The sequence below is a fragment of the Xiphophorus hellerii genome, chromosome 2 (genome assembly GCF_003331165.1).
Source record: "Xiphophorus hellerii strain 12219 chromosome 2, Xiphophorus_hellerii-4.1, whole genome shotgun sequence".
NCBI lineage: Eukaryota > Metazoa > Chordata > Actinopteri > Cyprinodontiformes > Poeciliidae > Xiphophorus > Xiphophorus hellerii.
In genome coordinates this window covers 9,046,018-9,072,252 of record NC_045673.1, presented here as the reverse complement: position 1 = coordinate 9,072,252, position 26,235 = coordinate 9,046,018, and the positions used below count along the sequence as shown (strand labels likewise).

The window sequence follows — 26,235 nt, the reverse complement described above, 5'->3', positions numbered from 1 at the left end:
TGATTCTTGGGGATAATCAGTGACATGTCGGACTCGTGACGCCTAAATGGATTTTCAACTCTGGAGGACAATGAGTTCATTTACAAGCAGGGCCGTCTAAAAACAGCCTGCCTCACAGCGGGTACCAATTTGCCAAACCAAAGTTTCAAAATCGGAGAAATGTAAAAATCATTGCAAAAATCTTCTACCCTCAAATTAATCCTCGTAAAAGAAAGCTTTTTATGTGTCTAGCACATTTATTACAACTGTGTGTGTTTTCTTTGTGCCACAGCTCATTAAGTTCTAACCCCATTGCCAATCAGAGCAGAGCAATTAGTTGCTTTTATCTTCCACTTCGGTGGGGTCCTGATAGCAGCTTGAAATGAATCATTACAACTTGTTCAAATGGCTTTTAGGGGTTCAATGGTGCAATTGTAGCTTCACTGAAACAAATTAGCTGCTAAGCTGTGGGTCAGGAGACCAATACCATGTGATTTCAATAAAAAAAAGAAGAGAATGGATAGCATGCTGCCTATGTGGCCTGTATGTGTTTGAAAATGTACAGAAAATCTACAATTTGTAAGTAAGTGGGAAAAAAGTTATAGAGAAACATGTGAGAGCTATTAATAGGGTCAGGGGTCACAGTTTCAAGAGAACAAAAAATTATTCGTACAACCTATAAAACTGTAGTTTTATAGTTTTTAATATTCATCTCTTTCAACAAATAAGAACTTATGTTCAACTTGCACAACTTTCCTTTTGTTTTAGGCAAATATCTTCCCAGAAAAGCATGCGTTCCAGAATGAATGTTGGGTTTTGTTTCGATGCTAAGGTTAAGTCTTGACTACTTGCTTGGTGTGACACAATCTGTTCCTGCAACATAGAAATTCTCCAGGGTCTTTGTTGGTTAAGCGCTAATGGCAAGCTCCTAACGAGGGCAGCAGTTTTGCTGGCCGATTGGATTCTGGCTTTAGTTGCTGTGGTTAATGAGTTTAAATAAGCTGAAATAAATGCGTCATTACTCGCCAAATATCCCCTTCTGAAAATGCGCTTTACTTTTGCTGTGCTGAAATGAACAATGGCTTAAACTTGAGCAGGACAAAAACAGGTGAAGTCTGTGGATGTTGGGGTTCTCCCTCCCAGTATTTTCTATCATCAGCTCGGTCAGACTCGAACTGATCTCTTTAGCCACAAAAGGGGCTCGTATGACAGTGTTGACAGAATACATTTAATGCAGGATTGCTTGATGTTTTTAACCTTATTTCACCTTATTTTGCCATGGTTTAAGCACATTCTTTGTAAAATAAAGTAGTGCTAAACTGCGGACAGGATAATTAAAAACCCTGATTGTTTTTTAACAAGTTAATCAGAAAAGGCTGGTATGGATCAGTGTTTAGTCACAATGTTCTATTTGTAAAAGAACAGGGCGACGAGTGGTTGTAAGTTGAGTAAATGTGACCAAACTCAAGGGGTGTGAATATATTTGCTATTTTTTCACTTCTCTCCTTAAAAATGTGGCGTGTGGAAATAGAGATTAAGTGCAATTAGCATTGACTGACCTTGCCCCCGTCTGGAAACCAGTCATTCTTTAACAAGGTGTCCCACAAAAGTATGTCTGCATCCAATTCTCCCAATTATGCAAATGAAGTTGATATCAAGGGAGTTTGGGGGGAAAGGGCTGGAAATCAGGGGGGTTGAAGATTTTCAGATGAAAACCTGAAGAGTCTCTGACCAACTAGTGTAGGCGTTCTGTGCCATCTTCCCCAGACACATGCACAAGATCATCCACAAGATCATCCACAGAAGTGCAGGGGGAAAACAAAGAAATGAGGTTTAAACAAATTGGGAGATTAGGGGCTGGTTATCAAAGTAGATTTATTGTGCCTTGTTTCAAGCCAAGGATGAAAATACCCCGTGGGCATGCAGAAGGGGGTCATGGGACTCCCAAAAGGATTACCTTGAACTGGAGTCATGGGACTTGGGCGAACAAAGACCTTGCTCACATGCTCATCATATTAGGCGGCCCTCATAAAGTGAAGAAGTTTCATGTCCGGTGGGATTCAATGGGAAAGCTTGGCAGGGTATGCAGCACGAGAGGAAGGCTCAACCAAAGGAGCAGCAGTCTTCTCTTCACTTCTCAAACACTAACGTGTTGTAGTACCGGAGAGGGGGACTGTAAGGCTACAACAGAAGGCTGCGTGTAAGTCTATTTACAAACCTAATTTACAACAATATTTCAGAAATACCTAATAGATTGGGATGTAATTTGCTCTGTAGACCCTGAAGAGTGAATTCAGATGAGTTAAATATGAGCAGGCAGCACAGCAGGAGCTCTGGTTGTTTAATTGATGCATGATAAGACTGCAAGCCAAGATGATTCAGAGGGAAAGGAAAATAAGATGGAAAAGGTAACAGTAAAATACAACGGGTTGCTGATAAGCAGGCAAAATACCTTTCATTTCAATGACAAAAATAAAACTAATAAAAGATTATGTTTCCACTGGTTTAGAAGACCTAAACAAAGTGTGGTGAAGAAACAAACTAAAAGGCTCAACCTTTAAATTTTGAATACATGTGAGTTTGAGGTGCTGAGGCAGGGAGAGAGCTGTTTGTGTCTGCAGAACTTGTGACAAGTCACAAGATACCAGCAGAGTTTGTGCATGGCCTCTAATTCTTTCTCATGGGACTCAGTTGTAGATGCTTTAACATAATTTAATACCTTCTGTTCTGCCTAAATTTTATTTCTTATTGATTTCCTAGAAGGTATTGCAGCAGATTATTCAGCAGATTTGATTGTACTGCAACTGTTATAAAAAGCTCTTGAGGTGGGGGTGGGGGTGAAGAAAGGTAGAAAGAAAAAGTGCTTCGTGTTCTGGGAAATGTTGATCCACCCTGGAGAACAAGAAATGTGTGGGATACTTCTTTTTTAACTTGTATCAATTTCTCACTCTGCAACATTCTGCGCTATTAAAAGAAAACAGACTGGTTTTCTAAGCTGGAGCCACTGGATCAAAATCCACCACTAACTATATTCACTCTATTTCAGGCTGAAATATTTTCTCCTGTCAGTTATTTATGCTTTCTTTGCACATTTCAAACTATCAGCATCTTTTAAACAGGGATTACAACTAAGAGGATTTGGAAAGTGCAACTTAAATTCAGACAGATTGCTGAGGCTGATCTCCTAGGGAAGCAATGATAGCTTGTAATGCTCACTTAGGTTCTGTCATGTTTTGTCTTCGCAGGCACAGAAAGCTTGGATTGAGAGGACATTCCTGAAAAGGGAATGTGTACACATATTTCCCAGCAAGGACCCAACCAGGTAAAAGAAAAAAGAAAATAAAAAGAATTTTGTGACAAGTCAGATTTTCAACAAGGGTTTGCAATTATTTACAAATGTTTAGATCAGCACTTCTTAAATTTGGTGTCATGAAAAAGGAAGAGTGTGGTGGTAAGATTCTTCATATAAATTCAGTGATATCGAACCATGTTTATGCTGTAAAACAGTTCTTAAGAATAAATAAAATCTAATTATTTGTTGTTGATCTTGTTCAGAAGAGTTGAATAGAATAAAATAAGAAATCTTATCCATTGTAACTTTGTTGGTCATAAGCTGACATTTAAGAAAAAACTGTCAGATCGACAAGGCCACTTTTCATACATTAATAAAAGACAATGAACCTGTATGACAATGACCTGTAATAATAATAAAGAATTCATATCTATTTAGTTCTACATACTTCTATTTTTTGTTAGAAATATGTTCTCTGTAGTGTACAATTGGTTTTCTAAATTATTTAGTGCTCATTAGCGCTCAAAGTGCTGTTATTGGAGATTTTACAAACTTACTTATTGCCTGGTGTGCTGCTGACAAGTAGTGCACATTTTCAAAGAACATGAAAAAAGACACTTTCAGAAAAAGCCCTGTTTTATACAGGTCATTTCTTTCACAAGTCTTTGAGGGATAAAGTCAAAGCATTTCTTAATTCACAAGGAATGTATCTGCTGCAGATGTGCTTGTGGTCAGCTGGTGACGCAACATGTGGCCATCCCTCCTGGTGCCAGTTCCATAGCAGAGGCGACCCCACTGGTGCAAATTGAGACACCGAATGATAAATGGAGTGTGGTGAAGCACACCAGGACCTACCCTACAGACTCTTATGGGATCATTGAGTTTCAGGGAGGAGGATTCGTCAACAAGGCGATGGTGAGCGACTTGAGATTTTCCCCATTTGTCATGCAGTTTAAAGCAAACACAACCAACTGAAATGATTTTCTTCTGCAGTACATTCGTGTTTCTTATGACACCAAGCCTGACAACCTCCTGCATCTGATGGTGAAGGACTGGCAGCTGGAGCTGCCCACGTTGCTCATTTCGGTGCATGGGGGTCTCCAGAATTTTGACCTCCAACCCAAACTCAAGCAAGTGTTTGGGAAAGGCCTGATAAAAGCAGCCGTCACCACAGGAGCTTGGATCTTCACGGGTGGAGTGAACACAGGTTATTCTAATGCTTTTACTGTTCACTAAATAAATACCAGATTGTGACATTAGAAGATTACCTTGACTCTAAAATGTTATTGCATAACACCTTCTACTGCAATTTCCTGAGGGAAGAGGTTTATCAAGCACATTGTCACAGATTTAAGCTCTATAATTAGAACCATTGCTTGGAAATTTAGCACAAATTGCAATTCGTGTGGATTTCGCCAAAGTATGTCCCATGACGAAGCTCCGTGAGGTTTCTGGAAAAAGGTTTTATTCATCGTAATCTGTTTTGCTAATCTTACTTTAGGCGTGATCCGTCACGTTGGGGATGCCTTAAAGGACCATTCATCCAAGTCACGAGGGAAGGTGTGTGCAATAGGGATTGCTCCTTGGGGCATCTTGGAGAACAAAGAGGATCTCATTGGAAAAGATGTAAGAGCAGAATTTCTTTCTTTTTTGTTTCTTTGATAGCTCTGTTTGACAATTTCCTCTCCATTGCTTTTCTAGGTAACCAGACCCTATCAATCAATGGCAAACCCACTGAGTAAGCTGGCAGTGCTCAACAGCAGCCATTCTCATTTCATCCTCACCGACAACGGAACCTGTGGGAAGTATGGCTCTGAGGTCAAACTCCGTCGGCTGTTGGAGAAGCACATCTCCTTGCAGAAGATCAACACTCGTAAGCAGGGGTGGATTCAGGAAATTGTGGGCCTCTTGGTCAGAGAATATTTACATGTCCCAGTGGTGCATTCAAATTATCTTAGATTGATAGTTCAATATTAGTTTTCAATGTCTTTAGCCTTTGTCCACATAAAAAAAAATTTAAGCACAGTGTTCTGTCTAGAAATGTCATCCATGCAAAAACATTGACCCAGAATATTGTAACTATACAAACCCTGAATGGGGCAATGTAACACTGTTACTAAAATGCACCGAGATAACAGAAGAGGGTGTGGTGCATACATCAACGCTTTGTTCTCACAGCTGGTTTGCTTGGGGATGAGTTTGAGGATTTAGATAAAAATCCAACAGACTGATAGAGCTCACACAAATGTGGGCTTATATGCAGAACTTGCAAGTGTGAGCGAGGTTCTTAAAAGGACAAGTCGGTGGAGAGCTCCTCTGTGACCCGTGGGCTTCCCTTTGTCATCCTATGCCTGGAACTTCGATAAGGCAGGGACAGCAAAGGGATGCTCAGCTGTCACCACTGACTTCACTCCCTTCTTCCTCCATCACATGAAATTCGGTTTCTTTTTTTTTTTTTTTTTTTTTTTAAGTGTCTGAGTTGACTCTTTGTCTTTATGTGTTCCAGGTTTGGGTCAGGGTGTTCCTCTTGTGTGTTTGATAGTGGAGGGAGGTCCCAATGTCATCTCCATCACCTTAGAGAGCCTAAGGGATGAGCCTCCCATACCCTGTGGTGGTTTGTGATGGCAGCGGCCGAGCCTCAGACATCATATCCTTCGCACACAAGTTTTCAGAGGATGGAGGGTGAGGTCTCAGATAATTTGTCTCTCGCAACGCTTTGGTGGTATTCTTGGGTCAAAGAAGTTTTAAATATGATTTATCAATTCTCTCCTGAAGCCTGGTTAATGATGACGTCCGAGACCAGCTCTTAGTCACAATCCAGAAGACGTTTAATTATAGCAAAAGCCAGTCTCAGCAGATCCTGCTCATGGTAATGGAGTGCATGAAAAAAAGAGAGTTGGTGAGTAACAGTGGAGGTATTATTCATGTTTGAAATCATCTTTCACGAGGGAATATTGTGTGTTTGTCGCATAATAAACATTTCTGAGATCATCCTGTGTCCATTGTCATTCATATATCCATTTCACTCATCTGTGTATATCTCCATTAACAGTGTGAATAAACGTGATCCAAATAAATTGTGTTTCTAGCTTTTTGGATCATGTCGGCAATTATATCCTTTTTCTAAAATCATTTGCAAATATATTTATATCCCTCTAACTTCTACACATTTTATGACTTTACAACCAAAATCTTCACCATATTTAAGATTTGTGATACATTCAATGTTATGCAGTACTCTGAAGTTGAGGTAAAAAAATGAGACATGGTTTTCCAAGCTTGTTACAAATGAAGATCTGAAAAGCATATTATAAATTTGTAGTTCAGCCTAAATAAAATCCAGTGCAATCAAATGACATCAGAGGTCACTTAATTAGTAAACAGAGTCCGCTTAAATACAATTCAAATACCGCTGCTATGTAAAAGTCTCATGGGTTTGATAGAAAACATTACTGAACAATCGTGGAAGATTGTGCCAAGACCAAAACTCAACTTTGTGCCAAACATACAAAGCTATGCAGCAAGGAGATAAAAGCTGGGCAGAAAATATGTTGGAGATTGCAAAAGTCTTAAGCAGGGGTGAAGGTTCACCATACACCAGAAAACTGACCTTAAACACAGAGCCTATTTAAGTATTACAATGGCCAAGTCAAAATTAAGACTGAAACCCAATCAACAATTTGTGACAAGTCTTGAAATTTGTTAAATTCAAATACTTTCCTTCCCCTGAGATTAAGTTTTGTTGCAAAAAAGAATACGCAAAGCTTTCAGGCTCTAGATGTGCAGTGCTGTTAGAGACACTCAAAATGAACCCCCCCCCATAAAAACATACAATACAATAAAGTATGTGATTGTACCATATCAAATGTGAAAAAGTTAAAAGGATATATGAACACCTTTCCAAGACCCTGAATGTAGCATTGACCAGGTTTGGAATGTGCACTAGATTAATCAATTATAAAAATGTTCGCAAAACACATTTGCAAAAATAGCATCGGGAGAAGAATCCTCACGTGATGCGATGAGGATTACCCAGCATATAAAGCCTTCATAAACTATATAGATCTAGATGAGGAAGATCAGTGCACACTCCATCTTGCTTGGTGGAAGCGCTTAATTTATGTGTTCATAGAAAGCATGTCGCACACAGATACAGGAGAGTTTCTATGTCGCTAATCCTCCCTTGGCTTTCAGAGTGCTATTACTCCTCCGACACACTCTGATGTTTTAGGCTGCATAATTCTCAGACAGACCAGGATAAGCAACTTAAACAGCTTTTTCAAAGATCATATCACTGTAGGATATACACAATTTGATGCTGCAATGTTTTAAGAGCAGGTGAAAGTGTGTTGACCTGATACAATCCTTTCATTCTATGATAAGTGCACCTCTTGAAGCAGCTGGATTAAACTGATGAAAATGCAGAAATAGTAAGACACTTTTATTCAATAAGGCAAACACAGACAAAACAACTGGCAATTGAATGCACAAAAAATGTTTACAGTGTTGTGTGATGCTTATTGTTAACCTATCTCGTGGCCTGGTGTGCAGTGTCAGTGTTCAGGCAAGTCTAATTCAATCTGCTATGAATGCATGTGACAGAATGGTCTGCATAATATTGTTGGATACAGCTGAATCTCTAACAAAGCGAGCACTATTCCTCCTTGCTGAGAAAAGTGGCTGATTGTTTTCATACGGATGGACAAAGAATGTAGAAGTCTGAAGTTCTGGCTGAAACCAGAAGTGGGTGGGAAAATATTTTCTAGAAAAATTATAATATATAAGGTAATTTAGTTCGGTTTTCTGTTGAACCATTAAACCATTATTAAACTACTCTCTTTTTCTCCTTTTCTGCATGTAGATCACTGTTTTTCGAATGGGCTGTGAGGGGCAGCAGGATATTGAAATGGCTATTCTGACTGCCTTGTTAAAAGGTATTCTAGTGTTGGTCGATTACGTTTTTACAAATCCAAAGTCAGAGAAGCCATCTTCCCAGAAATTTTAGACTACTTAATTCTTCATTCAAATGACACACCAACCAACTATCGTCTGAGCTGAAAATATTTAGTTAGGGTTACAATATCCTCAGAAACACTTGAGACTTGCCAAACACTTCCAGCTTTAACTCACTATTAGGATCATTTGTAACCAGTGGATATTTTACATTAAGATTCAGTATTTGGTTACATAAAATGAGCTTTTATTATCGCCGTTTGGCAATTTGGCCATTTCAAAAAATGTATAAATGGTTGCAAGTTTTAAAATTAGCAGTCCTGAATCATGTTGACCAGTGCTGTATTTGCAGAATAACTTCACAGCAATATTTTTTATTACCTGCAGGCAGCATTGACCTGTTTCTCACATGTTCTCTCCGCTTTTGATTGTTTGTTTGCATCAGGCACTAATGCATCCGCAGCAGACCAGCTCAGTCTGGCCCTGGCCTGGAACCGAGTGGATATTGCCCGCAATCACATTTTCGTTTACGGGCACAACTTACCAGTGAGTGGTCTGTGTATATTATCCAATCAATACGAAATTTTCCACAGCAGCTACACTGCTTATTATACATGGCATTTAAGACATGAAATATGGATATGATGTGGACGAAAAGGGAAACAGCCTTAAGCAGGGTAGATGAAAGCTCAGTCAAGAGAGCTTGTTCTCTGTTAAAGATATACCTGGTGATATAAAATTTTTTTTTAATTTCCAATGTAAAAAAGCAAGATGGTCAAATCAAATTAGAGGAAGACTACAAAAAATGATTGATGTTTTTTGCTACTCAAAAGAGAGACAACAGTTTTTTCTTTAATTTTACTTCCTATCAGCCTGCTGGAGCTATTGCAAGCACGACTAGTGCTGCCCCAACTCAGGAAAAACCAAAGAGTCCATCCACCGCTCCACGCAGCAAGGTTCGAGCCAAAAAGGGGAAGGGAAAAGGAAAGACCAAACCTGAACCTCCTGAGGAGACAGATCCCAGAAAGCTGGAGCTAATTCGCTGGGTGAGAATGAAGATTGCAGAAAACATTTCATGGAAAATGAGGAAACATAACTAAGGCTAAATTAATGGCTATGTTCCATATCTTACCGTGTGCTAGGTGAACTCTTTGGAGCAGGCTATGATGGATGCTCTGGTGCTGGACAGAGTGGACTTCGTCAAACTGCTGCTTGAGAACGGGGTCAACATTCATCATTTCCTCACTATCCCTAGACTGGAGGAGCTGTACAACACTGTGGGTCTAAAACACAAAGACATGAACTGAGAGCAAATTTGAGAGTTCTCTTGGAGTTCTGAGGCAAAAATATAACTAAAAGGTGCAGAAACATTATTACTGACCTTCTTCCAATCATTAATTTTCTCAGAAACTTGGCCCTGCAAATACACTGCATGCTGTGGTTAGAGATGTTAAAAAGGTAAATTATATTTCACAAATTCAATAGTGTAAAATCTAAATTTCATTAATATTTCAGGCTATACTAAATATTTTGAAAGTCCTAAATATCTTAAACATAACTTTTGATTCTCCAGGGAAATCTTCCTCCAGATTATCAGATCACTCTGATTGATATTGGTCTGGTGTTGGAATACCTTATGGGTGGAGCTTACAGGAGCAACTATACAAGAAAGGCTTTCCGCAACCTCTACAATAATCTATATGGCCTAAAAAGGGTATGCATAGATGGAAGAGAATAGATGGATGAACCACTCAAAGTAATTTTCATTAACAATAGATCACTTTTTTCTCTTGTGCAGCCAAAAGCTTTGAAGCTCCTGGGAATGGAGGTGAGGTTGAAAACTCTTTTAGTTCATTTATTTAACAGCTACAACAAAATGCTTGAGTCCAAGTTTGATTTTTTTTTTCAGGATGATGAACCAAGACCAAAAGGCAAGAAAAAGGCCAAAAAGAAAAAGGAAGAAGAGGTGGAAATAGATGTGGATGACCCAGAGGTCTGCCGATTCAAGTACCCGTTCCACGAGCTGATGCTGTGGGCAGTTCTTTTAAAGCGCCAGAAGATGGCGCTGTTTCTTTGGCAGCGTGGGGAGGAGGCTATGGCGAAGGCCCTAGTAGCTTGTAAGCTGTATAAGGCTATGGCCCACGAGTGCTCCGAAAGTGAACTGGTGGACGACATATCCCAAGACCTGGAGAACAATTCCAAGTCAGTGAAACATTGAAATAAAAAAACACACTTGAAATGTTTTTGGTTTTTGCTTGTTTAGGTCTTTTACATAATGTTTACAGTCGTCACCTTTTTTCAGAGAATTTGGGCAACTAGCTTATGAGCTGTTGGATCAGTCCTACAAGCGCGACGAACAAGTAGCCATGAAACTCCTAACATATGAGCTAGTCAACTGGAGTAACTCGACCTGTCTGAAGCTGGCGGTGGCTGCAAAACAGCGGGATTTTATTGCTCACACCTGCAGCCAAATGTTGCTCACTGACATGTGGATGGGCTGTTTGAGGATTGGAAAAAATCCGGGCCTCAAGGTGGATTCTTAAATAGTTTTTTGCTAAGCAGTTTTGGAAACCTGTTTAAAAATAACGATGTAATCAGATTGATGATGTCCCACCTAGGTTATTCTGGGAATTATATTCCCCCCACTGATTATGCTCCTGGACTTCCGAATTGGAGAGGACACTTCTTATCAAAGACCTGGAAAAAAAGAAGAGGGAAAGGACAAGGACGATGATGCAAAATCCAGCAAGGTCAACGTTCATGCTGATGATTAGTTTCACATTCTGTTATTTTCATGATGAAAGATGACAAGACTTTGCGTTTATTTTGTAGGACCCTAACAATGACGGGACTTCCCGCAAAGGAGATGAGGAGGAGGGCAATGCTAATGTGCGCAAAATTCCCATTGCAAAAAGGTTCTTTGAATTTTATGATGCCCCTTTTACCAAATTCTGGTTCAACACCGTAAGTTCAACTAAAACTTACTCAAAGATCAAACATTTTAAAATCTTCTGAATAAAGATTATCTTAAATATCTATTCTTACATTGTTTCCCCATTAGATTTCCTATCTGGGTTATTTGATGTTGTATAATTACATCATCCTTGTGAAAATGGAGCGATGGCCATCTTTACAAGAGTGGACGGTCATTGCATACATCCTCACTCTTGGCACAGAAAAAGTTAGACAGGTGCTAAAATACTAAAATGGTCCTCCTAAAAAATTTTATAATATTTAAACACTGATTGGTACAATGTTAACTTATAAATCCTGGTGTCTAGATACTGATGTCAGAACCAGGAAAGCTGAAGCAGAAGATAAGTGTTTGGATGGAGGACTACTGGAACATCACAGACCTTGCTGCCATCTCTACCTTCCTTCTGGCGCTGATGCTGCGGCTGCAGCCGGAACCATACATGGGCTATGGCAGAGTCATCTACTGCATAGACATCATCTTCTGGTACATTCGTGTTCTGGACATCTTTGGAGTCAACAAGTACCTGGGACCATACGTGATGATGATAGGGAAAATGGTAAACACAGTGACGTCATACAGAATCTTAGCAGGTATAAAAAGAGCACACTGAGCTCAAGTGTGTTTGCTTCTTTTTCCTTCAGATGATTGACATGATGTACTTTGTCGTGATCATGCTGGTGGTACTGATGAGCTTTGGCGTGGCTCGGCAAGCCATCCTTCATCCGGATGAAGAGCCGACGTGGCGCCTGGCCAGGAACATCTTCTACATGCCCTACTGGATGATCTATGGGGAGGTTTTTGCGGACTCGATAGACCGTAAGACTAGAATTCATAGTAAGATTCTGTTTCCTGATTCTGGGCAGATGATCAGTGTCTTTTAAAATTTCAGTAAAGTTGACACTTTATTGTGTACAAAATGGTACACTCCATACTTTGGCTCCCTCTGCTGACAGATTTGTGACAATTCTTATGGCATTTATGGCAATAATGCTGCATGGAACAGGAACAGAACAGACAATACATGTCTTCTCACTAACAATCACCAGCCATTAAGATTTGTTTTTCTGTGAAAACTGCTTCTGTCAAGTTGAAGACATCAACACATAGTCAAAATTAGCAATCAGCAAACAACATGTAATGTTTTTAAATTATTTAAACCCACCAATGACAAAAAAAATTATTCTTTTCCAATAAAGAAGCTGGTCTTGATTTCTGGAACTTCTATTCTTAATTCATATGCTTTGTTCTCCTCGGCCTATGACATTGATCTCAAAATCATTAAGGTCAAATATTTGTTCACACTGTGATATAAGGCTGTAGAAATGTTTGTCACTTGGAATAAACATCATTTAGAAATTCAATAAATGAAGACTGTGTCTGACTTTTAAAACTCTGCTGATGCACATGCTTTCAATTAACCTTTGGTTTATAAAATTTAAAAATGATTACGTTGCTGCTGTATATTGCTAATTTAAACTGTAAACTAGTTATGTGATTTAACTCAAAAATGACAGTAAAACATAATACAGGGACAAAAGCATTCATAAACACCCGATTTGATGGAAGTGCTCTAGTGTGATTTTTCCTTTTTCATATACCAACTTCACCTTGACAGAAATCAAAAACATGATTTCTTTTACATTGATTTTAACTTTTTCTCTGTCCTTCTGCAATTGTTTCTTTGTATTTTCATAAGTCTATGCAATGGAAATTAATCGTAAGTAGTCTTTAAATCATGGATTCTCAACTCTAATCAGTTTGCTGCTGAACTTTGTTTAATAGCAAAGCTAATTTTCTCACCTCTCTCCTCACAGCTCCGTGTGGAGAACATTTATATGATGAAGATGGGAAAAAGCTTCCTCCATGCATCCCCGGTGCATGGCTCACACCTGCAATTATGGCTTGTTATCTACTTGTTGCAAACATCCTTCTGGTTAACTTGCTCATTGCCGTCTTCAAGTAAAAAAAAAAGAAAGATGACTGACTCTAATTGAAACATCTTCAGGGTTGAAATGACAGTCATTATTTTTTATCTTTTCTATCTTATAGCAACACCTTCTTTGAAGTCAAGTCCATCTCCAACCAGGTCTGGAAGTTTCAAAGATACCAGCTAATCATGACTTTCCACGACCGCCCAATCCTGCCTCCGCCTCTCATCATCCTGAGTCACCTCTACATCCTCTTCAACAGGCTTTTCCGGCGTTGCATCAGGAAAAATAAGGAAGGAGAGCTTGATGAGAAGGATCGGGGCCTCAGTTAGTTTCCTTCAGTTGAACAAAATTATGAAGATCTTGTTTTACCAGAAAATGTTTCTGTTGATTACGCTAAAGTTCTGATTAACTTTGTGTTCTAATGATTCTTGCAGAGCTCAGACTAAATCCAGAGGAGCTAAAGAATCTGTATGAGTTTGAGGAACAGTGCGTGGAGGAATATTTCCGGGAGAAAGAAGATGAGCAACAGTCTTCAAGTGATGAACGCATCAAGGTTACTTCAGAAAGGTAAAATGCATTCTCAGTTGTCCTTTTTGTATTTCCAATTACAGCTGTTATATGCTCCCTCTCTCATCTTATCTGCAGAGTTGAGAACATGTCAATGCGTCTGGAGGAGGTCAATGAAAGGGAGAACACCATGAAAGCATCTTTGCAGACAGTAGACCTGCGTCTGGCCCAGCTGGAAGAGCTCCATGGACGTATGGCTTCCGCACTGGAAAAGCTTGCAGGGCTGGACAAACTGGAGCTAACTAGAACCTTCTCTAGAAACTCGTCTGTGTGTGATCATTCCACTCTCCTCCGGCAGGGCAGTATTAACAGCGCAGATGGTTACAGTCTCTACCGCTTCCACATGGACATGGAAGAGTTTGCGACCAGGCAGAAGGACACGGATGAGAAAGTAGGCCTAGAGAGAGAGCGGAGTGTGCGTGAAGCCTCGAGCACTTGTGCTCTCAATGTAGCACAGACGCTAGAGGTTGGTGGTTTGGAGAGATCGCGACCTAGCTCATGTGTGGACATTCTCATATCTCCATGTGAACAGAGGCTTTCATCTGGGGCTTCAAGCCAAGAGACCATAACCAACATAAAGCAAGGCAGCACAATGTTTCTGGACAAACTGTCAGACCAAAACAGGCTAAAACCTTTATCGCCTGCCAAAAGGGCAAAGTCCCTGAAATACTTTCCTGCTGAAGACCAGCCCTCATCTCCTTTAACAAAGAGAAGATCTAGGAGCACCATCACTGTCCACCCCCCTGATAAACCAGAGAGATCTGCTGAGCCTACAACCGAGACAAAACCTCTGGTAGCACCTTCCTCTTCTCCAAGGAGGGCAAAATCTCTAAGAGATCTTCCAGTTGAAAGCCAAACGTCTCCCATCACTAGGAAGAGGGCTATCAGCAGCATCATCTATGATCCAGTTGAAGCAGGTGATACAACTCAAACGCCAGGAGATTTAAAACATCAGGTCCATTCTAGTGGAAAAGCATCATCAGTCAAAACCCTCGCTCAGCAGTTTCAAACTGCTGCTTCACCTGAAGACTTAGAAATGAATCACACAGATGTAGTTCCTTCGGATAGTGAGATAGGACAAACAGAAACAGAGCAAGACGAAGACCGCAAGACAACAAAGCCCAAAAGAAATCCCTCGGATGGTACCGACTATCTGACTGTAGCCGATGTAAGGTATATGCGGTCTCACAGGTCAAAGAGCTGCAACGCCAGTGACAGAAAAGTAAAGCCCATGGTGTTCTTAAAAGAGCCGAGAGCCTCCAGCAGTGAGCGAGACCTCGCCGAAGCAAGCACAGTGTCAGCCCTTGGATGGGAAGAAGAGAAGATGATGAAGGCGGGAAAAACACAAGAGGGTTTGCAAGACAAGAAATAAAAGCAATCAAGAAAAAACACATAGATTATAAAACAAAGACAAGAAAGAAAATCATCCTTAGATGGTGATGGTAAAATTATTTGTTAAATGTTAAGGGGTTAAAAGAAAAATCACAAGAAATTTCTGAAAATTTTTTTTTCTTTACTGTTGCTCTTTTCTGTGGGTGTAACATATGAGAACTTACAAAGACTACCAGTCACATTACAGTTTTTTTTTCCCCAATTATGTGTTTTCATGGAGAGGAAATGTGAATTCTACTAAATAGTAGAAAATCTACTAAATATTGTCGGTTTCAGTAAAAAAACAAAAACATAAGAAAAATGCATGCATATACAATCTGAACAGCAAAACACACCAACATTCTATATATGGTTGACATTTTCAAATACTATCTGTAAACATTTTCTTTTGTCAGATACTCTGTGCTTAGTACTGAGCCCCCATTGGGATCTCCCTACTCCTTTCATGCAAAATCAATACACTTGTATAACACTGTGAATTCAGTCCTGCTTCTGAGAAAAAAACCAAACAAAATCACTCCTTCCACAGTTTCATTTTAACACTGAAACATCTATAAATGTAAGTTCCATGAAAAATAAATAAATAAAAATATATTAGAATACAAGTTGTTTTTCTATGCTTATTTTTAGCTATTCTAATTTCTATCACAATTCTCCTTAGCAGCAGAACTAATGTCAGTGCAACAAAAAGGCCAAAAGCTTAGTAACATACATGAACTTCACACAGACACATACAATCAATGCTTAAACCGGATATCTCAAAGCATTTTCATAGGAATTCTGATAATAGGTAGTATATATATATATTATAAAAATGGTGCTACGGTATGTAAAATAATAAGACCACAATGTGCAACCTACGTTTTTTTATATTATAAACGGCAGCAGAATTATTGCCCACTGCAAGCAGGCACTGCAGGGAAAGCTACAAACCCCTGCACGAGTCTTTTGTATGAGCAGACACAAAGTATCAGGCCTTCAAGTCTCCATCGATACTCTTCTGATCAGCAAATCAGGGCAGCGTCTCAACTGCCCAAGACCTCAGGTGGCAGTAAGACCGTGTGTGCAAGAGCAGTGCTGCTGCAGCGAGGAAGCCAGAGAGGAAGGAGTCCTCTAAAATAAGCAAGGTCACGATAGAAATGTGACGACTGTCCGCCTGCTGCTTAGAGAAGTGAACACTTGAAGAATTTAATTCTCTTTGACTTCTTATCGGTAATCTTCACCGGTTTTCCGGTTCCTCCACCACTGCTGTCAGTCTACCAGTCAAAGAAGCAACAAACTGAGCGTCATTAAGAAAAACAGCAGCATCTTTTTTTTAAGAATGTCTTCATCTACCTACCGTCTTTGAGCACAGATTGTTCAATATGTCTCTTGCAATAGTATAAAAGGCCTGAGAGGAAAAAAAGGAGAATAAAAAATGTTAATTATTATGTAAATAATTTATTTTTTTTACATTACAAACTTCAAAACAATTTCAATTTCACGTGACTGAACCATTATAAAGTAGAGCATAAATATGAAATGTAAACAGGTATTTCTAAAAAGTAAAAATCTGAAAAGTGTGGTATGGATTTGCATTCAGTCTCCTTTTCTCTGGTAGTCCTAAATAAAATACAGTGCAACCAACTGGCCTAAAAAAAACACCTAGTTACTAAATACTGTAATTTTTTAAAGTGTTAGAGGTAAATACTCCAACACTTAAAAGGTGACCAATTCACCAGCTTAAACATATAACCAGAGCTAAAACCAAATAGTTTCAATTTGAGCATATACATTGGACCTAAATCCAATTAAGATTCTGCAACAAGATATAAAATCTGGTGTTCAGAGACATTCAATCTAACTAAGCCAGGGCAATTTATTTTGTTTGTGTTTGTACAGTTTGTACTGTACAAACATAGTACTGTACAAACTGTTTGTAATGTGACAAAATGCGTAAATACAAGGGATACTATTGCTTTTATCAAGCTCGAAATGTTTCACTTACCTCTTCTACATTTAAGCCAGACTTTGCGCTAGTTTCTAAGAACTTCACTCCATAATCTATAGCCAGCTGAGGGAGATTAAATAAAAGTATTTATTTCAAAACTGCATTTGCTTTCTAGAGATGTTTTTAGTGTTGGTGACTAACTGGACACTCACTTTTTCACCCCGGTCTTTCGGCACCTGTCTCCTGTCAGTCATGTCACATTTGTTACCCAAGATCATTTTCTCCACATCAGATGAGGCATGCTAAAAATATTGAAAAGGATCATTTTAAGAAATAGATTGTTGAGAGTAAAAACAAAGCTAAAGCACGAGAATTCTGACAATTCTTAATCAGCTTTTACAAAAAAAAAAAGTATTTTACATTGTTATGTAAGGTGAGGTTACCTCTTCGATGTTTCTAATCCAGTTTTTTATGTTGTCAAAGGACTTCTCGTTGCTGATGTCATAGACTAACATAATACCCTACAGAGGAGAAAAACTTCTGAAGTTTCTCAACCCTGTAATGAAAATGCATGGTAGATTTACAGTGAACAGATTGAAAAGGCAGGAACTTACCATTGCTCCTCTGTAGTAAGCTGTGGTAATGGTGCGAAACCTCTCCTGTCCCGCAGTGTCCCTGAGAACATCAATTAAAAAAAAAACAAGATATGGCTACATTTGTACAGTTTTTCTTTTTTTTTTCCCATTCAGGATTAAACTCTCAAAAGGTTTTAGCTACCAAATCTGGAGTTTAACTCGTTTCCCATCCAGCTCTATGGTTCTGATCTTGAAGTCGATCCCTGTGTTGGAGCAAACAAATGGGCTTAAAAAAGGAATTCAGGGTTCCTACATATTTTTCATGTCAAAATGCTGTATTTTTCAATCAATCAAGTATATTGGCATAGCACATTTGAGCAAAAAGGCAATTCAAAGTACTTTACATAATAAAAACACAAGAATATGAAGTCATAAAAGCAACATACAGGCAACAATTGAGAAACCAGGTGACTAACATTACGTTTTGACGAGACAGATACCTAGATGCACAGTTGGATGGATGGATGGATGGATGGATGGATGGATGGATGGATGGATGGATGGATGGATGGATGGATGGATGGCTAAATAATTGGATAATGGATGGATGTTGGATGGCGCAAATTACTATGGGTGATGGGAGTTTTGACCCTCTTAACTAATGCTTTGACCTCCCTAAATAAGGTTAAAAATACAAGGTTGGAGAGTATAAAATGCTTAGCGATCCATGTAACTTGTATTATTATACAATTACATTAGGTGTGTTGAAATAAGCTTGAAATATTCTTGTGATAACCAACTCTCCCCTAAAATGGAGCATATCTCCAAGTCTTGTTTACTGATTATCAAAACGTGATTGGCAGCAAGACATGAATTTGTGTAATGATGCATTCACATTTAGCTTTTTCACCTAAGAGTTTCTTAATTGTAGTTTGTAAAGAGTTTCAAGAGGGAATACCATGATTTGTCTATGCAAAGTGAAGTTAGTTTACGATTTGTAGCTACTGATGGGCTGAATAAAGAACTGACTGGAAATTAAATCAAATGCCTACTTCAATTTTATGTTCTCCCTCTGGAAAGAGTGGTGAATTGATGATCTAACAGCTAGAATCCTCTGCTTAGTCAATTTACATAGAATAAAGTCTGAGAACAAAAATATTTTTGTCCAAATGTGTTTTTTCATATATATTCAGACTTGAAAAATACTCAAATCAAATTCCATACTTTTCCTGAGATTTCCAAGTAGTGTATGACCTCTGAGCATTAGATTAATCTTGTCGTTGATCACTAATAACATTATTAAACACTTCTCCACATATTAAAAACAGTAATGATAATTTTGTAAAAGCTAAAAACAATGAAAGAATATAGGTACAGAGGGATATTCATTGGTGCCCACAGCAGCCTTGAATTATGGAGACTACATCAGTATCATATCAATGGTATCAGCCATTAATCAGTGTAGTATCCTGTATTGAACCTAATTGATGGACGTAAGCTTACAGGAAAGAATCATTACCATTTGCCTCTCACGTCCATTGTCTGGCTTTAAAACCCTCACAGATCATTAACACAAAGCAGGTCTCCGTGATATGCATTAAAGCTGCTATTTTACAAACGTTACTACCAACAGAGTCTTGTCGAAGGTTCAGTAAACCATTTTTAAGTTTAAAATGTGTGTGTTTTTTTTCCCTTGAGGCGTCCTCGGGATACTCACCTATTGTGGATATGAAGGTGGTATTGAAGGAGTCCTCGCTGAATCTGAACAGCAGACATGTCTTACCGACGCCACTGTCTCCGATAAGCAACAGTTTGAAGAGGTAGTCGTACGTTTTCGCCATTTTAAAAAATAATAGAGTCCAGTGTCTAGGTCTTTACAAAATGCCGTTAGGAACAGGCGGAGTCCGCCGGGGTGGATATCCTCAGCTGTCGGCTGCCGAATCGGGGCAGACTGGCTGCACAGCAAAACCGGTGCCGGGGGTGTTGACGTCATTGTTTTCGCTTTGCTTTGTGGGATATGCAGTTTTCAAACAAAACGGCGACTTAAAGGGATATGAAGGTGGAAATAGTCGCACCTGAGATGAGAGGGGGCAGGAGATTTACTGTTTGTTTTGTTGCTGATTGCAATATAACACGTTAACACATATTTCTATACTTTTTGTTTGTTAAAAAGTAAAATAAACATTTTCACAAGTAGATACTTTACACTGCAAAGTGTCACTGGTATAATAAGCTACAAACCAGTGGTGATTGGTTTATGCTGGCACTACATCTCATTGACACTTCTCTACATTCTGTCAAGCTATATTGGAAACTGAACTTACGGTTACTTTAAGAGCTCTGACTTTGCAAGTACAATGAGAACACGCAATAGTTCAGGATTTTAAAAAGCTATAAACAATTCAAATTTTAGCTGTTGTGAATGATTCTCACAATAATGATGATGATGTCTTTCTTAAAATGAATTTCTGTTAGTCATTCCAAGAGCTTGAAACTGACTGGTCCAAGAGGAGCCAACACCAAATACTTCTACAGTCTCAAAATCATATCAGTGCAAATACTGTATTTTTGAGCTTTAAATTAAAATCATGTTTGTATTGGGTACCTATTTACAGAGGTCCATTATTTACATGAGAAATGGAGTCAGGAGGTGGGTTCGCCACCAATAGTCTTCCTGTGTGAAACATGTTCTTGAATGCAACATGTTCAAACAAATTAATAACTAATGAATTATTGATATTATCTATTTAATATCAATGTAAAGCACAGAATAAAATAAACAATTATATTAGGTTAAGTGAGACCTGTGATATCGTTCATTTCTTCTATCTTGCAGTTACTGTGGCTGTTTACATTCTAATCGTTTTGCACATAGGTAGTGTACCCTGACTCTCCCAACCTTATTTTTTCCTATGTAAAGAACTGCAAATGTAACATTAAGTTAAGTCTTTATATTGGTTTTGAGTCTGGAGTTGTTTTAATAGAAATTCACTTTGGTCTTGTGCCATAGCTGCTTTGCTCAGGATTCCGACCTTTAGGGAGACATTGGGTTTTAAATATTTTAGTCTGATAAAAAAAAAGCATCTTCCTTTAGTAACATTCATTAAAAAAGGCTTTATAGACAATACATTGGTGATTATACTTTAGACTGGACTTAGATAAAGGTTTCCTTCACCTTCACTGATTTTTTGTCTTGAAAGGTTTCTCCTTCAGGCCATCTGCTTATCAGAAACAAATTAGGCAAGAATACAATGTGCAAACTAGTGGTGTGATGACATACATGCTGAAACGTGTATGTAAAATACAAGCAATTAAAAACAGCTTCCAGATGAAGATCCCTATAACTTTATTAAATGACCCCAAATGTGTCACAGTTGACGTTACCTTCACAGAAAGCATATGAATCATCCTTACAGGCTCTGAAAACAAAGAATGAGTGTAGAATTGATAACAAATACATACATACAAATAAAAGAAAAACAATTCTTAAAATACAGAAACAGTGACATGAAAATACAGTTTGCAAAACAGAAGACCACTTCTTCAGTTACATGTTTGTGTCAAACGCACATATAAAAATCAAAAATTGGCTGTTGTGTTGTTTACGTTGTCCTTTTCTTTTAAGTCCATACTTTGAAACTGCAGTGAATCAAACCTTTTTCAAAACCAAGAACTGGAACCTAGATTACAATCACTGTGTCTGACATTGCACTCCGCCTCTGGGACCCTCTTCTTCCTCCTCATAGGCTTCTCTGTGGTAGCGTTTCTGTTGTGAATTGAGATCAACCTCACAGAGGTCCACCTCCTCCATGTCCTCCGTGATCATCACATCCTCTCTGGGAGGAAGCAGTCTTTCCAGCTGGAACATGAGATGCTCTGAGAGCCAGTGGTTTTCTGGGAACTCCACCTGGAAGCAGAAAATATGATCAGCCAGTTGCTTGATACGCCACAAAAGTTCTACTTAAAATCTGTGTTGGTTTTGTAAAATGCATTTAGAAACTCACCTGGAACTGAATGATGAGCATTCCTCTTTCATAGGGATCCCGGTGGATAGGCATGCCCTTCATTTTGAACACATTTGATGTCATTGTGCTTGATGACTTCTCCTGAAAGAGAACAAAAAGTTAATACATGTATAAACCCAACAGCAGTAACGCAGGTAAAGACAGCTGGTCAACCAAAAGAATTGCTGTACCTGGCATTGTGCTGATGATGAGCGATCTGTTGTCTAACGTCCGGACGGTCTTTCTGAAACCACACAGGGCCTCTGCAAGTTTGATGTCCATCTTCATTACCAGATCGTCTCCTTGCCTCTGGAAAAGCGGAGTGCTCCTTCTGATCCAGGACAATGACAACGTCTCCAGGTTCTAGTCCCGGTTCCTGGTCACCCTCTCCGTGAAATGTAATTTTCTGTCCATCTTTCATACCTGGAACAATTAAAATCAACGTTTTATCCAAGTTCCTCGTCTAAATAATATTGGATTATTTTACTTTTGCATATTTCAAGTCAGAACATCTTACCTTTGTCAATGTGAACTTCAAGAATTTTCTTCTTGCGCTCCAGTTTGTGTCCGTTGCAGTTCTTACAGCGGTCCTTCGCGTTAAACTTCTCCCCCTGTCCCTGGCAGTCGTGACATATGCTCTGGGTCTGCTGAATCATGCCCGGCCCGATCTGTTGCACTCTGATTTGTACTCCTCTGCCTTTGCAAGTCGAACACTTCTCCAAAGCCCCTTTTTTACCACCGTAACCTTTAAAATGAAACCAAGATACATTTATTTTCTGTCTTGAGAAACAGTTTTGGGACTTTTTAAAAAGTATCCTAATAAAGGTCCAACACTTACCGTCACATTTTTCACAAATGACATTCTTCTGAAGTCCAAGCTTCCTAGTAGAACCGTTGTACATTTCTTCTAGTGTGACACTAAGCTGGTGAACAACATTTTTTCCTTCAGGAAAAAAATAAAATGCAATTTAAAACCTAAATATTCAACGCGCATCACATCCAAGTTGGAGTTCTTAGACTTTGTAATTGTATCCCACCTCTTCTCTCTCTCTGCATTCGACCTCCACCTCCAAAGAACATGTCAAACACATCCATTGGGGAAGCCCCAGAGTTCATGCCTCCCTCTTTAATAGCTTGTTCCCCTCCTTGGTCATATAGGTCCCTCTTCTTTGGATCAGACAGCACCTCATAGGCATGAGAGATGAGCTTGAACTGTTAAAACAAAAGAGAAAGCTTTAAGTGGCTTTAAATTTACAGTTATACATGTTAGACATACTTTATTCTCTACTAAAGAAAGACGGCTGATTCTTCTTTCATACTGGATTTTAAAACAGCATTTATATTTCTATCAGCTAAACTATGGAGGTGGTTTTGATAAATTAGTGTGCTACCTGATCAGCCTTCCCCTCAAAAACCGCTCTTTATTTATACTTAAAATATCAGGAGTTGATCACAGTAGTTTTGATATGACAACATTGTGTTTGATTTGCCTTATATTAGAGGTTTCTCTAATATACCACAGTGTTCTGTTATTTAAAGTTTTCTAGCACTAATAGCATGTCCCACTGACATGCATCAATTTGTCACCATCACCATTTATTAAAGATCATCTGAAGACTGAGGAAAATCCTCCCCAAAACTTCTTTAAATTAAGTCATTCGTGATTTTAGGTCACAAGTTTATATATATATATATATATATATATATATATATATATATATACAGTATATATATATATACATAGAGATTTCTATTTAGACTGGGGAACATAAATTACCCCAGGATTTTAGCTTTTAAAAAACTGCAGCTGTTTAAAATGCAATTCCTGCAATTCCAATTAAAATTGAAGAAAAACAAAAAACAAAAAAACACACAAACCAATAAATGGAATAAAAAGTCATGTGCTACAATGTGTAATCTTAAATAATAATACATTTCAGAATTGGTAAGCTCTTCCACTCCGGTCTAATCTCCCCCGGTGTTAACACAGAAGCAGCGCAGTGGATGTTTCCAGAAAGTTCCTCCCGTCTCGTCTCTCAACAAGGAGGTTTAAAAACGGAAAGCAACGGTTCACTAACTCAACACTTTCACACATTAGAGTAATCTCTACATTTTTCTCTTACCTTTTCGCCTTCATTTGGATTCTTGTCCGGGTGATATTTCAGTGCTAGTTTTCTGTAGGCTTTTTTAATTTCGTCCGTCAAGGCTTTTGGGCTGACCCCCAAGAGATCGTAGTAACCAGTTTCGTGCACCATGGTGACTCTACTGTAAAAAAAATTAAATAAAATAGCTTCTTTTTAATTCCGTTGTATTACCCGGCTTGGAATAAAAAATGTCAAAAGAAATCAGAGCAAGTTGTGAACGTGTCCTCTTATAAAGATAATATTTAAAATGGAATTTCCTCTTTCAGTTTTAATACACAAAAATGAACTAACCAGACTGCATATTAAACTTGACGTTAAAGGTTGGTTAAATGATATTAAAAACAGCAGCTTACTCTTACCACTGAGCTTAATTAAACTCCCTTAATGTAGCCCTTAGCTTTATAAAAATCAGTGTAACAGTAAAAAAGTATCCCACTTACTTGCTGTATTTTCTCTGTCTCACCCTGATGAAGAGCTGTTTAACTGACACTGGACAAGGAGGACACGGCTCCTTCTTATAGCCGAACCGCTGTGCAGAAGTTTCTGGAGAGCTCCGAGCAGCGCCACCCGGATGTGTCGTAGACTTACGCAGAGTCTAGAAAATACCAGAGCTTAAAAAAATGGCGCGCGAGAGAGGGGTGGAGCTCCCAAACCGGCTTCTCGAATGAGTTGACCTAATTCCTGTCTTCAACTACGGGGCAATAGGTGAAGGTCTTTCAAATAATATTATGCAACACCGCTCCGAGAGAGGGGAATGGAGGGATAGTGTTGCTGTTACATACAAATCAAATTCAGCAACAACAGTTAACAGTTAATTACCACTGACAGATTTAGATTCCAAGAAATCTGTTACATGTATCCACATGTTTTTATTGCGGGAATTATTATGTTTTGGAGCGGCCCAGTCCTTACTTAAATCTGACTGACAGAGAATATGTGGAGGGAGCTAAAGATTATGATGGCAAGGAGGCCTTGCTACCTCTAGGATTATCTGCACTCAGTGGAAACATTGAAGATTAGATGGATATGCTGAAATGATAACAGACAAAAATTAGATGGACACTAGAGTTCTTCGATAAGTATGCAGATTGGACTGAGACAGGGCATGGGTGTATTAAAAGAAGGAATTTCACTAGCACCCATTTATTTTTACAAAATAAAGGCAGTCAGTGGCACAGTTGGTAACACATTTTTGCCTTGCAGCTAAAATGGAAGGTCCTGGGTTTGAATCCTGGTCTGGGGTCTTTTTGCATGGAGTTTGCATGTTCTCCCTGAGTATGTGTGTGTTCTCTTCAGACACTCCGGCTTCCACCCACAGTCTAAAAATATCACTGTTAGGTTAACTGGTCACTCTAAATAGCTCCCAGGTATGAGTGTGTGAGCATGGTTGTTTGTCCAATGTCTTTAACTTGCCCTGTCATGGACTGGTGACCTTATATATATATATATATATATATATATATATATATATATAGTAGGCATCTGCTCTTCAAGGGTAAGTGGATATACACAATAAATAGAAAACAAATAGAAATAAAGTTTTGGTTAACAATCCTTTGTCATTAAAACAAACAACTGAACAAGCAGGATAGTCACTGCTTCAAAGTGTAAGACAGTAATGCTTTTGTGAGGACATGTTTATTTGCTCTGTTACATTGGGAGTCCTGCTGGAACATCACAAGGTACAAGATGTCCTCTGAATACTGTTAACTAACGACTGCTGCCACTCAGACAGATAGTATCTGAGATATGCAGGTCTAACTAAAGTGACTCAGCTGGTTAGCTTACATTTGAGCGAAGTACTGATATTCTTGGAAAAAATGCAAAGAGCAAAGACAGCTGTTGGAGCTACTACAAGATTATTTTCAACTCTTGACTGTTTAAATAAAAGCAATAAAAACTATTTTCTGTTTGATGTGCAAACCTTAAAGAATCAGCTTGATCCTTGCAGCTCGAGTTGACTGTATGTTGGCAACCCCTGCTACAAATTAGCTGAAGCAAAGGTTAACTCTGACGCTAGGGTCAGTGCTGAAATTATAAATAAGACCAGACTATGCTTTTTGTAGACATCTGCATAATTTTCATTTTGTGGAAAGTACTGCATTTTTCAGATTTAGCCTGTGTTCTGTGTATAGGACATAAACCCAGCAGTGCCCCAAGCATGTAATAATTTATATCAAAGTTGCAAAGTATAAGAACCAGCATGCATTGCTGGCAAAAATGAATGAGAAAAGTGGAAATGTGTTTTTGCAAAAGTGCAAAAGCTTTTCAATGCAGCCACAGAGAGTTTCTTCTCAATTGGATGCATTATGACAAAGTATAGGTCCAGATTTCACTGAATGAACAATCTGATTTGCATCAAGCTTATATATGGAGCTCTTCATGACTGTGAACATAATGCGAAGTTTAGCTGTTAGCACTCCTTGGAGGTTATTTTAAGTTAGCTTCTCAAATGTCTTCACATGATTCCTGTCTGCATCAAAAGGGCAGT

General features: G+C 38.7%; 3 protein-coding genes across 3 annotated transcripts; 1 reads left to right on the top strand and 2 right to left on the bottom strand.

Annotated features, from left to right (window-relative positions):
* Positions 1–2,185: 2,185 nt before the first annotated feature.
* On the top strand, positions 2,186–15,595 carry LOC116707800 (transient receptor potential cation channel subfamily M member 1). The gene is given in 27 exon segments (XM_075074306.1): positions 2,186–2,387; positions 3,225–3,301; positions 3,991–4,186; positions 4,265–4,478; positions 4,773–4,897; positions 4,973–5,144; positions 5,778–5,875; positions 5,877–5,953; positions 6,047–6,170; positions 8,133–8,205; positions 8,670–8,770; positions 9,097–9,270; positions 9,367–9,501; positions 9,632–9,682; positions 9,798–9,938; positions 10,023–10,052; positions 10,134–10,426; positions 10,527–10,755; positions 10,843–10,974; positions 11,057–11,188; positions 11,286–11,414; positions 11,506–11,757; positions 11,843–12,017; positions 13,016–13,160; positions 13,251–13,456; positions 13,567–13,699; positions 13,778–15,595. Coding segments are annotated over 27 exon segments (4,968 nt in total). The 5' UTR covers positions 2,186–2,327; the 3' UTR covers positions 15,072–15,595.
* On the bottom strand, positions 15,289–19,601 carry LOC116707792 (ras-related protein Rab-8B). The gene is made up of 8 exons (XM_032545373.1): positions 19,314–19,601; positions 17,799–17,859; positions 17,636–17,696; positions 17,465–17,542; positions 17,234–17,323; positions 17,079–17,144; positions 16,431–16,481; positions 15,289–16,347 (listed from the first exon to the last, which is right to left on the bottom strand). Exons 1-8 carry the CDS (start codon positions 19,435–19,437, stop codon positions 16,255–16,257), a joined length of 624 nt encoding a protein of 207 aa, XP_032401264.1. The 5' UTR covers positions 19,438–19,601; the 3' UTR covers positions 15,289–16,254.
* Positions 19,602–20,918: 1,317 nt separating this feature from the next.
* Positions 20,919–24,324, bottom strand: dnaja (DnaJ heat shock protein family (Hsp40) member A). Its single transcript, XM_032551336.1, is given in 10 exon segments — positions 20,919–21,503; positions 21,601–21,657; positions 21,659–21,702; positions 21,792–21,918; positions 21,920–22,023; positions 22,118–22,345; positions 22,439–22,543; positions 22,638–22,812; positions 23,724–23,865; positions 24,185–24,324. Coding segments are annotated over 9 exon segments (1,188 nt in total). The 5' UTR covers positions 23,856–23,865; positions 24,185–24,324; the 3' UTR covers positions 20,919–21,287.
* Positions 24,325–26,235: the final 1,911 nt, after the last annotated feature.